The sequence below is a fragment of the Eleutherodactylus coqui genome, chromosome 3 (assembly GCF_035609145.1).
Source record: "Eleutherodactylus coqui strain aEleCoq1 chromosome 3, aEleCoq1.hap1, whole genome shotgun sequence".
In the NCBI taxonomy this organism is placed as follows: Eukaryota; Metazoa; Chordata; class Amphibia; order Anura; family Eleutherodactylidae; genus Eleutherodactylus; species Eleutherodactylus coqui.
The window spans coordinates 184,257,672-184,271,973 of record NC_089839.1 but is presented as its reverse complement, the minus strand read 5'-3'; the positions used below and the strand labels follow the sequence as shown (position 1 = coordinate 184,271,973).

Genomic DNA, 14,302 nt, shown 5'->3' with positions numbered 1-14,302 from the left:
GAGATAGATATGGGATAGATAGATAGATAGATAGATATGAGATAGCTAGAATATTAGATAGATAGATAGATAGATAGATAGATATGAACTAGATAGCTAGACATGAGGTAGATAGATATGAGATGATAGATAGATATGAGATGATAGATAGATAGATATTAGATAGCTAGACATGAGATTGATAGACATGAGATAGATAGATGAGATAGATTGATATTAGAATAGATATATATGAGATTGATATGTAGATAGATATGAGATAGATAGTTAGAAAGATAGATATGAGATAGATTGGTAGATAGAAGGATAGATAGATAAGAGATCGATAGATAGAGATATAGGAGGATAGATAGATTTGAGATAGATAGATAGATCGATATGAGCTATATAGATAGATAGATATGAGATAGATAGATGTTTCATAGATAGATAAATAGGTAGATAGATTAAATAATGATAATAGCCAGATAATGGACAATTTGATATTAGATAGGGAGATAGATACACTATATATTTGTCTATAAATATATACTTACCTTTCAATTTCAGCTCTTTTCTTGCTCTCCAGCTCAATGTGCATCTAGCAATTGGCTACCACGATCATGTAATTGCTAACAAGTCGTCATGCTGCTATTAGAATAGAAGCATCCATGGACCCCAGTGACCTGTGGCACAGGAAGAGCACTAAATGTATTTAATTTTTTTCTCATAGCTATTACATTTAGCAGAACCATTTAATATGGTCTCAACAAACATATGTCCAGATGACTGCAACTATACACCCATTACCTTGCATTGTTCTGCCATTGTCACCTATGTAAACAAATACAACATGCACTGCATACAGTTTTCCTATCGTCGTATTAAAAAGCTTAATTGACTTTGCATTTCCGTACAGTTTGGGCCGTGGTATCCTGGTGTATGCCAATAGAATGTTTGGCTGTTAACCCCTAAAATGACATGGCTTATTTTGGGCTTAAGGATAAAATGATATTTTGAGGATCTTCATCTTCATATTTTAAAAGCCATAATGTTTTTTATTTTTCGGTCGATATGGCCATATGAGGGCTTGTTTTTTGCATGACGAGCTGTAGTTTTCATTGGTTCCTCTTATGGATACATATAATGCATTATACAACTTTTATTACATTTATCAGAGGAGAGGGAGAAAAAAATACCTCAATCCTGATATAGTTGTTTGCTTTTTTTTTTACAGCATTAACCATGCAGCATACGCAACACGATAATTTTTTTCTGCATGTTGGTACAGCTGCGACAATGCTAAAATTATATTTTTCCGGTTTTCCACTTTTGTACACTAAAAAGCCTTTTCTTAGAAATTATATTTTGGGGCATAACTGCATTCAAAGTCCGCTAACTTTTCTATTTTTCCTTTTATGGAGCTCTAGAAGGGCTTGCTTTTTATGTGACAACCTGTACTTTATATTGGTACCATTTGGGTTAAATTTGGCTTTTTTGATCACTTTTATTGCATTTTTTGTGACGCAATACAAACAAAAAAAGCATTTTGGCTCAGTTTTTTAGTTTTATTTTTGCCGTGCAGGATAAATAGTATGTTTAATTTATAGTACAAGTCATTGAGGACACGATGATAGCAAATGTGCATATTTTTATTTATTTATGATGTCATAGAGGGAGCATGCTCCTTCTGTGAACCCTTTGCATGCCACATTTAACATTGATTGCAGTATGTGAGAGGTTAACAGCTGGAATTAGTGATTTCACCAATCCCCACCAGTGCAATTGGGAGGGTAGTCACAGCTGGCTCTTGCTGCAGATTGCATAGGCTCAGTTTCTGAGCCCATGCAATACACAGAACATATATTTACATCCTGCTGCCTTAAGTACCAGGCAATCAGGATGTAAACTTACGAGCTTGACAAAGACCCCGAGCAGGGTCGAAACGTCGCAGGAATGGAGAAATAAAGAAGCATTTAATATATGCACCTGGTATTCTGTCACTCTTTCCAGCTACAGGATGTAAACTTACATCCTGGGCATTAAGGAATTACATCAGTGGGCAACATGGCATTTACATTCAGACAACCATACAGTTGCATTTTTCTTTAGCTTGACTCTTAGTGCTCATGCTTATGAGCGTATGCAGAAAACTTTGGGTATCATTCAATGCACACGTAATTCACTGTGAAAAATGCCGTAGACATGAGCCCTAAAGGCCCATTTAGACAAAACAATTCTCACTCAAAATCCGCTCAAAGCCACTTTTTGAGCGATAATCGTTGGGTCTAAAGGCACAGACATCATGCAGTTTACTTGTACGATTCATTCCTTGCTCAATTCTAGTTTTCTAGAATTGAGCGATGAACTCTTATTAGCGGTGCAGGCTGTTATCACAGTCAGCAGCGCTGATAAGATTCTTTCAGCTTCTGTCCCGCTGGTGGTTCACAGCGGGATGCGAGCTGTAAGCACAGAAAACAATGCAGCTGTTTGCTTATCCAAAACAGCTGTATTGTTGGCCGAGTGATAGCAGTGGTGTCCTGCTCCGCCTGAATAGCTTTTTAGTAACTAATTAGCTACTATAGATTATGCAAAGATGATCACTCAAACTGTTGCTTGAGCAATTATTGAGCCATCATTTTCAGTGTAAATGGGGTCTTAATGTATTGCGGTATGCCATGCTATCAGAATGGTTCAATCATACTTTGAATTATTTTACAATACGTTTTGTTGTGTGAAGATAAGAACAATAGCTTTTTAATGGCTTAAGATAAGATACCATTCTGTATCCTGCTATCACAATCAAGGTAAAATTTGCTGTATCTGTCTTTTTAGGGCTAAAAAAAACCCTTTAAAACAAACTGTCTTCTATCCTGGTAGACTTAGCTGAATTTTGGGATCACACTACAAATAGAGTAGTCAAATTTTTTTAACGTTAATGGAAATTTATTAGAATTAAGTTATTCAACTCATTTTAACTTTGTTTTTGTTGGTTTTTTTTAATTCTAATTCATTTTTATTGTCATTCTTCAACTTGATTAATTTGATAATGAGAATGAACCCCAATTATTTGTGTAGACGGATAAACTTTGTACTAAACTCCTCTTGTGTACACAGGCATTCTGCATTATTATGCTGTTTGCTTTGCAATCCCTAGATAAATTCAATTAAAAAAAAAAGTTACAGCCTGAAAGAAATCTTCTTGAAGAATCTGCAAACAAACCAATATTTCCCAACAAAGAGCTCAGCCCTCTGAAAGGTTTTCCCCGGTAATATCTGTCTCAGCTTTAAAGAGATTTGAAATGCTTGGATTGGTCAGATTTGTGAAGCCAGAACTGACACAGGGGTCACTCGTGTGAGTTACTATGGAAATTGAGTCGTATCACCAATAGTTGTGTTCTCATGAGCATTAAAGCACATAATAATAGACAAACAAGAGTGGTTAAAGCAAGCAGGTAGGATTACTTTGTCCTTTTGTCAGAAGCATAAAATGTCTCGTAGTCCGTTTTAAAGACTTCTCAACCCCCAGATCCACCCAAAAGTCACCTGCTGAGTCATTTTGTACTCTTAATCTCTAGCCCCTTAACAAGAATTTCTTTGCTAATTTGAGGCAAATGTTTTTGGAATTTTTTTTCTTTTTGGTAGATTCAAGAGAGGAGAAATAAGTAAGTAAACTCTTCATCGGGAAATAAAATATGATGAAAGAAGAAGAACTGACCGTACTAAAGTCTTACGAGATAGCAGAAAAATAAGAAAAAAAAGGCTTCCTCAAACATCCCCACCAGAACTTCCCTTGTAAAACTTGTCACTTCAGATTGCCATCAGCTCCTACAACAATAATGATTTCATGCTTATTGCTAATTGCAAGCACAGCTGAGGCACAGCGTGACACTCTTGCACAGTCTCAGGCCTTTATACCAGCTTCAATCTGTTGTGTAGCACTTGTTCACATACAAAAAAAAACTACTAGCAAAGGCAGAAAGAGGCAGAGTCCCAGGTTTCTTGTAATCCCTCAGCCTCCCCGCTGACATCCCAGCCCTATGAGCATTCCTGGTTTTGTCCCTGTCTTTTCAAAAGCTGAAGGGACCTTAATCTACAAGTATATAAGCTTCTGAATGAGGAATACAACAGCTTCAGGTGCATTAAGGCTCCGCGCTGCATCTGGTTTACACGATTTTGTTTGCAGCACCCCTGGGGTGTGCCACCGCTTCCTGTAAAGTACGAGTGTGAACTACAGGTTCATGGCAAAGAGCAAAGAGGTCATGTTTCCATTGAGACCTAACAAAATGAAACGGGGGTTTGCAGATGTTATGGGGGTATGTGTAATGACACCACCTCCTTGGGAGTAAGAGGCTCTCAACACAGTTAATACAAAAATGTGCCGCAGTCAGTGTGTTACTTGAAGATTTATTCATATCAATTTTTGCAATTTATATATTCAGAGACAAGTATATTATGTGTTATATATTATAGCACAGTCCTTCCCCGCTGGAAATGAATATCCAGTATAAAAAAGTAGTCAGCAGTATACATATATTTATATTTTTCTCAGTAGCCGAAGATGTTTTAACCTCTTGTGCAACAGTAAGTTGACATTTCTGGATATATCTTTATTACTACTGTATGTACTTTGATGTTTTGATATGGTCAGAAGAAATTAGATGCTCTTTGAGATTGTTGTCTTTGCTATTGTCCACTGGTAGGACTGGGAATCATAACTATTAAGTACAGTGCCATAGCTATAGGAGGTGCTTAGGAAGTAACCACACCCTTGCCTCCTTGTCTCTGCCACATATTATGACATGAATATTAAAGAAATAGGAAATGATAGGTAGTGATGAACCTGTTATAGATTTTGCATTTGGGTCCAAGAGTGTCAAGTTGCACCTCAGACTACACTAATATACAATAATGTCAATTGTGATCTATTTGTGTTGTCTTTTTTAGTTATTTTAGCCAAGTACGAGCAAAATTGTAATAAAAAAGAACTCTGTTCAGCCTGTTCAAAAGTGCCAAAGAACCTCTACTGGCATCAATACCAACCACCAGCTCTTCTCTACCATTGTAAGCGACACATTGGATCTCCACAAAAGCAGATATCGTGAGGATGCCCATGCTGCTTAAAAAAACCACTGACCAGGGTTGTAACTATAATTTAAAAAGCCCCAAGGCAAAGTAAAGAATGGGACACAACTTAGTTGACAACATAAAAGAGCAGCATAACATTTTTATTTGAGCAGAAGGCAAGGGATTTGTTAGTTGGTTTAGCAATTTGATGCTCCTCTGAAGAAAGAGAACTCAAAAAAAAATGTTAGGCAACTACATATTGTTTTTGCCTTTGAAAAGGAACAAAATAGTTGTATCTGATTGGACCACATCCGTCCCTGGGCTCTGTGGGAACTGCAGTGGCTATAATTATGCCTATAGTACTGACAAAACATATTCTTATCAGAATATGAAGTACTCTCTAATGAATAATCATTATGATAACCTGGCATTGATTTAGTATGACTTGGTCATGCATGGTTTGGAATTTTGCCCCAAGAACTGAGTGGTATATGAAGAGCTATTGAACACTCTAGAGGCATCAAAGGTATTTTCAAACATAGGTAAACTTCTTTCTGATGATACTATCCAGTTATGTTGAGAAAGAAGGGGTTTGAGAAGAGGGGAATATCTTACATAGGTCACAATTCAAAAAAGATGATAAATATTACAGCCAGTGTGGTTAGATGACCATATCTTCATCAGACTATTTCCCATAATTCGCGAGCCAATCCAATAGAAAGCAGAAGAGGCTCATTCAGTCCAATTCAAAAACTAGTAATATTGCAACATAATAGTGTGCACTATTTTTTTGGACTAAGAAATATTTTTGAACTGAGCAATTGGATGCTGACACTTCTTCCTGTTATCAACCATAGGTGTCAACAACTTATAAAAAGCATAAGTATGAAAGCCTGTCTATGCTATTTTTATAGACCAATACAACTTGAACTATGAGGCAGGCATCATTGATGAGCATACCTTGAATCCTGAGAAAGTTCAACTGGGGTTGGGAGTCAATTTTGCCAAAACCTACCATATGAACCACAAGTCTTCACCATTTTTTCCAATCTCTGGCTTGGGGCTCTTTCACATTGGCGTCGGCATTTTTGCGTTCGCCCACCGGCGACATAAAAACATGAGAGTGCGTGCACAAATCTAATGTTTATGCAACCGCTGAGATGGCCCAGGCCTGGCGCCTTAGCTCTGCTAGGCTGTCTCCCCCTTACCTCCCCTTGCCGGCTCCCAGCAAGGGGAAGAGGCGGGACGGGGTGGGAGCTAGTGTGCTAAGTTCCTGTCCCCTCTCTACCCCTCGTTGTCAGCCAGCAATGGGAGAGGGCAGTTATGCTGTTGAACTCCCTCCCACCTCCATTCTTTGGCAGCTGTCATTAGCTCCCACAGGAGTCTATGGTAGCAGCTGTATTCCGACCGAGAAAGATAGTTCCAGGACTATTTTTCCTGCCCGGCATATAGGCGCCTGGCACTATATTGGCCGGCCGGGTGCTTTTATGCCTCGGGAATATGCCTGCCTGATCTGTTGCATTGAATTCCAATGCATCAAATGGTAGCATATATCGGACGGCCGTGAAAACGGCAGTCGATATACACTCGTGTGAATAAAGTCTTAACAACATAGGTGGCTATTGTTCTTGTTTTAACATTATACTGGGTCCAGGAGATATTTCAAATTTTGGAATGAACTTTTACCACTGTAAGGATAAAGCATCACCCACTCTGGCTAGTGTAGCCCCGGTAAAAAGTTGAAAAGCACTGCTCTGGACTTTAACATTATTTAGTTATGTATACATATATTATGCAAACCAACATGTTTTACCAACCATGCAAACCTTCATCCATTTAGCAGTAAGGATTGAGCAAACTTCACACTATATTAACTGGTGGTCGATGTGATACAAGAAAAGAGACTATGAACAAGACTATGGGACAATAAAATGTATATTTTCACTCTCTTACTCTAATCTCTGTAATTTGTTAATGGTCACCAGAGGCAATTACGAAAGATCTAAATGAAGGATTTATGCTTGTAGTTAAACACCTGCTCCAATCTCTGAGCATAGACAGGGCACAAACTTATACGAATGCTTTAATTCTTTTCTACCAAGAAGGAAATGTCAAATTATATTATGACCCTTTTAAAATTAACCACACTGTAAGAAAACTTAACGTGGTGACCCTTAATAATTTGCCTCACACCTTATTGCCTCTGCCCTGTGGGGTGCGGACTGTAGTTTGATAGAAGGATTATTTCATCAGTTTAAGTGCACTGATCTCATCAAAATCAGAACATGAATTTTATTTGTCCGAAGCAGAATACCAGTGTGTTTCGAGATCCTCAGGAATCAAACACTACTCATTGTATGTTCCATATTTCTTAAAGCAATTAAATATATACTATTGTTATCTTAAGATGTCTATAAAAATTCCCCAAAAATAGCAATTTGAATAATGTGTTAAACTGAACTCAGGATTTTTGGATCATTAAAGGGGTTTAATGGTATATAGAAACATTGGTGTCAGTGGAGGGGTGACAGATATAAAATATATAAACACTCACCTCTCCACTGTCCCGCAGCTCCACCACCACTGCTACCATCCTGCAGTGCTATTTTACTTTCTTGGCAATCGTCATATGGGTTGTTTACTCATGTGACCACTGCACCCAATAGGAGGTCCAACAAGGGCATCATCAGTGACGTCCCATAAACCGGTCAGGCGCTTCTATGTTAGAAACCAACATGAGAGGTATATGGGATGTCACCGGGTTTTCTGTCCCGGTGATGCCAACTGTCAGATGCTGTGGTGGCGGAGCACTGAAACAGAGTTCCAGCGTCATGGTCAGTTTATTGACTTTATATCGTTTTGTGCACAGTGGGACGAAAACTATAAAAAAAAATATTAAAATCTCAAAAAATAACTACTTTTAATTGAAAATTGTATATAGTATTAATTATTTAAATATTGCACTGTTAGGCCTTAGTCAGACGGGCGTTTTTTCGCGCGATTTGCGCATCGCATGTCGCATGCGCATGCGCAAATCGCGTGACTGGCGGCGAAAAATCGCGGGAAAAATCTGCACCTAGTCGCATTAATCGTCGCAGCAAAACGCCCGTCTGACCGGAGAAAAATCGCCGTGCGCATCAAAATGCGCATGAAACTTAGACTGACCGGCGAAAAAAATGATTTTGGTGCGCACATAAAACGCAGAACGCAGATAGGCGCGATCTGCCAATCGTCGTGTCCTATAATTTTTCGCATATCCGCATAAAAAGCGGACATGTGACCGATACCATAGCGAACCATTGGTTCTATATATGTGCAAATCGCATGCACATGCGCAAATCGCGCGAAAAAACGCCCGTCTGACTAAGGCCTTAGAAGTAACAGACAACATCATAATATGATTCCCATGAAAAACCACATTGAGAAACACATTTCTGGTAGTCAAATGTCAATGACTAATCCAAAGTGGAGATGGTGTTTTATTTTGAGGGTCTGATCTTTGAAACCCCTAGAAATCATAATGAAGCAATGGGAGTGATGTAGCTCCATGATTGTTTATATGGGCACAGTGGTGAGTCCATGTGGACAGCTTTACCTGGTAATGAAGCCCATTCTTACCCTAACCTAGTTGAATGGGCCTGAGTTTTTAATACAAAAACAATCCCATAGATTTGTATTACTGCTGTTTATTGAACAAAGCAACCATGTTTTTTCACATTAGGAGCAAAAGCTTCTGAACTGAGTTTTATATAAGACCCAGAGCCCATTAATTCTCTATTATTTATTATATTATTTTTGAGTATATCAATAATAACATTTCAGAGTTTGTTTGCTTTGGACAATTCCTTTTTGTTGGACGGATGTTCAATAGAAAAACTGGGGACAGTGTTTCCTTACAGCCCCCCCCCCCCTCCCCCATGGGGAAGTAAAGCATTGGACAGTTCCCATTGAGTCTGTCCATGTAAAGTATGGATGTACATTATACAGATGGGTCTTAACAGGATGTGATATCACAGTGTGCCATGCTATCAGAGTAGTTTATTTACACTTTGAATTGATTTACAATGGGTTTTGTTGTGATAAGATTAGAGAACAGTAGCTGATATCAGAGTGCTGATATCTATGGTAAACCTACCTACCTGGGGATCATTATGAATGCTATTATTTTATATACCTCCTATTTACATTTTATTTTGTTTACATAAAGAAGGAGGAGGGATGGGATGCTATGTGGGTAAATATAATTTTTATCTTCATAACATTGACTTCTGTATGGCCTTTAACAAGCAGTATAGTTTTTGGTAGAAAAGCTCTGGATATGTTATTTTTCTTGAGTCCTAACATTATGTAGATCTTACTTACTGTCAAGCAAATTGTTCACCAAGGATGCAGTTATCTTTTATACTGTAACTACCGGTAGTGATGAGCCAATTTTTGAAAACTTCGATTAGGACGGTTCACTAAACTTTTGCAAAAAGATGGTTCCGTCTGCGAGGTTCGACCCGAAACAGGGTTCTCCTGTTTCAGTTTGCTCAACACTAATTGAAACTATACTTCCTCTGTACAATTTTAGTAGTAACGGCTTTTTTCAGTGTTTGTTTATACAATATATAATTATGATCCTTAGATTTTTTCGATCTGCTGCCAGAAAAAGGACCAATATCATAAACCAAATGTATGGCATAAGTTTGGCCATTTTATATCAATATACTTTTTCCTCAACTGTATTCTAAAGAATAGTCAACTAAACTTTTTAACACAACTTTATGCTAAATACCATGCAATTTACTTTTTTTATTATAGTAATGAATGGCATACATTTATGTCTGCAGTTCACTGAGACTTAAAGCCACCTTCTGGACAAGGAGAAACAAAGAGGGCTGTACCACTTCTCTGATTACTGTGCATTAGTATGCATTGGTAATCTTAAAACACTACATACTGCTCTGACTGGTGAGTGCTGCTAATGTGGACAGCACTGGTTAATCAAAGTCGGTGTAGTGTCGTAGATTAATGATGCATACTAATCCAGTGTGCATCAGGTAGCCAAAGAAGCTGGCACAGCCATTTTTGTTTGTTCAGGCCCGGAGGTTCGCTTTAAGGTAGCCTTAAACCTTAGTTGTTGACCAAATGCTCGTTTGGCCAACAGTTATTCCTCTCTATCCCCTCCCATACACATGCACACTCAGCTTGGCCAAGCATGCATGTGCTCATTAGGGAGAACGGAATATGCCTCTGCCAGACATCTCTGGCAGAAACTTATCCCACTTGAGAACAAAATGATCGGGTATGTTAAAATCCACCATGACCAATCTTTCCTTTCCAGACACCTGTCATTAGGGGAGCACAGTTGGAACAATCCTGTTTGCATTTGATGGTTGGCCAGTCCTCCTAATGGGCTTAGCCCATGTTCATAGCCACCTTTAGTTCTTGTGCCCTTTCATGTACAGGTCAACAAACTCACATGATTTCCTTCTCTTAAGAAAAGCTTTCTCATACTAATTCTACCATAATATCAACCAGTAATACTATTATGTTTTGAATTATACACTTGTTAGTATTATACTATATTAGTATTATTATAGCATCTTTTACCCCTATATTTCTGTTTCTATACACTGGACTGTATGATTATACTGTAACATATTTAATAGAATGATGTTTTGTATTGTACTATTTTAGCTTAGATGTTATTTTTTACTACAATACAGTATATATAGTACAGCTTTAATATTATGTCATTAATATCCACAGTTACACTACAGATTAAATGCTCCTTCAATGCAATATCTTTTATTTAATTGCGTTTTTGGCAATACAGATGTATTATTTTTAATAGGATCTATAATAAGTCTACATACAGAAAGTGACCTGCAGTGCTAGGTGTAACTGGCTCTCGCAATGCAACTTTCACTATATTAACCCGTTTTTATCATAATGGTTCTTTATATTATACTCACTGTATTAGATATATGGTACCCATAGTGATAAGCTCATTGTGCAGGTTGATGAATGATAACACTATTTCAGTGTTGCTAAGTGGAAATGAAATATGAATCTCTAAACAGTATTCTAGAAGTGCATTGCTCAAGAGACATCTTGCTCTGCAGGGGTGGCAGTCTGCAGTGACACAGCTTCAAGCATTTTTCACAGGCAAGAAGCAAAATTAACCTTCTTAGAGGGAAGAATTATTTCAACAGCTTGATCAAAGCTCATTTTGTATGTCTATGTGTTCTGGTAATATTCTTGTAATTTAAAGCAAATTGATAACACGTTGGATATGGACACCTCAGTAAGTTATTCCGCTTTAGGTTGTGTCCAATATACCGAAAAGCCTACACCAATAGAATATACTATAACACAGCAACTACAGTATATGTCTTTGTGTTTCCTGTGGAAGTCTGACTACATTTAGACAATTGTAGTGTAGATGGTAAATTCTTAATTAAATTATCATAAAAAGGTAAGTTAAAATATGTTTTATTATGCTCTTATATGTGTAAAGCGCTTTGGGTTTGTAGTTCATATTTTAGCAAATTCTTATTGTTTTTTTATCCTTTTTATTATGTTTTAACAATTTATGTATGAAATGATCGAAAGATAATTTTTTCAGGAAGAAATCGTTTTAACAAATATAATTATTTGTCTTTTCAAGTCATATTGACCTTTTGTTGCTGTTCTTACTGTCTGTCTGGAGAACTTTTATCTGTTTTTCAGCAATGGTACACCAGTTCAATGAATGTTGTTTGTACATGGCTCACTGACCGTATGGACCTCCAACTTCATATCTATCAGCTGAAAACACTCATTAGGATTGTCAAGGTATATAATTGTATTTCTGATATCCATCATTGTAATGCCTAACTTATTTCGCTTTTTTATTTTTTTGATTCATATGAGACTATCTATATATATATAGATATATCTATATATACATATATAGATATATCTATATATATATAGATGTGTATATCTATCTATCTATATAGATATATAGATAGATATACATATAGATAGATATAGATCTATCTATCTATATATATATATATATATATATATATATATATATATATATACACACACACATACGTGTGTGTTTGTGTGACTTATCATATTATTATCATAAAGTTAGGATTTTTATTCTATTTGATCCATTTACAATTGGTTTAATTTACATAGTATTTTCCTCAAAATACATAAAATATATGAACACAATTATTTTAATTAGAAGATAATAATTTTATTAAATAGGCAATAAGAAATATTTAATTATTAATTATCCTATTATGTGTCTTAAATTAAAATTTACAAATATCTAATATGAATACATTTTATGTGGGTTTATTTCATTTGAATGATTCAAATATTTTTTTTTATTTCATTTAAATAATTTTAAATACTCGCATTTCCAAATTTCAAGCAATTTTAGTAAAACCTATTCTTAAATTATATAAAAAAATGTATAAATATATTTTTCTATTTCAATATAATATTTTTATTAGTGTTTACTTATTTTAGATACAACTTTGAAAAAATGCTTCCGTATCTGTTAGTGATGCAAATATTTCTTCACAGTATGACTTAATTTATTCTGTGATCATTAAACAAAATGCAAATTGATATTGTTCTTATAATTAACTGAAGTAGTTTCTCTTACAATGGGTGTTTACACTGAACTATAAGAGATCACAAAGGTGAGATCACATACCCGGAAAGTATATTTTTATTCCTGTGTATGCGTGTCTTGGGCTAATGATAATTATTTCAGTGTGAAATCACAGTGGTTTACCATGAAATAAGATTGCAGGAGAGTGTACATCAATTAAATAGAATTCATTGCAGTTAAAGAGCATAGATTCTTACTCGTAGGCTGTTATTTCCAGAACCTAATAGAAAAACTGAAAAAAACTATGTATATACTTTATACTTTTTTATATCTTTATGTATGTGTTTCTTTAAGAAATGCAAGAATTCAACTAATCAATTTATTTATGTTAGTTTATGCATAAGCATATAACATCTTAAGAAATTACTGGAATGAGGATTCCAAGCTTTGTGCCTTCCCAAGGTACAGAAGTTGTAATAATTAAAACAACTTATTATGCAGGTGTTTTGACACATACATTATAAAGTGCTAATAATGATACCTGCAAATAACATCAGTTTTATTTTCTGTTTTCGGAGACGTCAGGCATTCGTTAGAAATAGCTTTTGCCGCTGCTTTTTCATCACCACAAATCCGTTACAGAGGGATGCACAATAACAATTGTAACGCACTGAGATAATGCATAGGCTTCTATGGACTCACACCCTCTAAGTCACTTAACAAGTTTGTTTTTAGACATTTTCAATCAGTAATTTACTCAGTTTACTTGGAAGACATCATGGGATAAAAATGTCAGTATGTCTTCAAATACATTTTCCTGAAATACAAATATAATTCTGTGTACATGATCCAGTTTTAAAACATGAGAAAATGTTTTTGTAATATCTTAACAGTGTTTTGGTGTCGATGTGACAAAGTCTGTTATTGCAATATGTACATGTAGATCAAATAGACTATGTCTGATTCTCACACAAGATATTATTACATTTTTCACGGTCTTCATACAAATTAGTGATTACTTGTCCAACCTGATGATTATGTTACGGTCAGATAGCTCTTTGATGTGTATGACAGCCTCTCAACTTTCCCCTGACTAGTGATGAAAGAGGTTTTAAAAAGTTGGTTTGCCAAACTTTTGCCAAAATTAGTACGAACCAAGACAGAACTTCACCAAAATTCCTAAAACTGGTGTAAAACACTGTCACAGAGCCATAAAAGCCCTGTGAAACAACAGGTCTTTTTGGCTCTAAGACAGTGTTATACATTAGTGTACAGGACTAGTTAATGTTTGCTACATTTTTACGTAAAATTTTTACTACACAAGTGTGGATTCAATTTTGGGGAACATATGTGCTCATACTTAGGGAATGGTATTGAGCAAACTAGTAGAACACTGTTTTAGGTAGAACTTTGCTAAAAGATGGGTTCAGGTTCGTGTCCACCTAAACGTCTAGCAATGTTCAACTCGAAACAGAGTTCTCCTGGTTTGGTTTGCTGAACTCTACCTCTGACAGATGATGTTGTGAAAAGAAGGATCGGGGATATTGAATTTCAACGCCCGATCATTTTGTTCCCCAGAAGACAATCTACTGTCAGAGCTGTCTGTCTGCAGCTTTACTCCCTTAGCACATAAATGCTAAGCTGAGCATT

The 14,302-nt window shown here is 36.1% G+C and overlaps 1 protein-coding gene across 7 annotated transcripts in view; it reads left to right on the top strand.

Moving 5' to 3' along the window:
• The window catches only part of CADPS (calcium dependent secretion activator), a 483,917-nt gene that overhangs the window by 460,604 nt on the left and 9,011 nt on the right, over positions 1–14,302 (top strand). For all 7 annotated transcript variants that reach the window (XM_066596628.1, XM_066596625.1, XM_066596629.1 and 4 more), the window contains one exon: positions 11,764–11,868. In XM_066596628.1, coding sequence (XP_066452725.1) covers positions 11,764–11,868 — 105 coding nt within the window. The remainder of the gene's footprint in view (positions 1–11,763; positions 11,869–14,302) is intronic.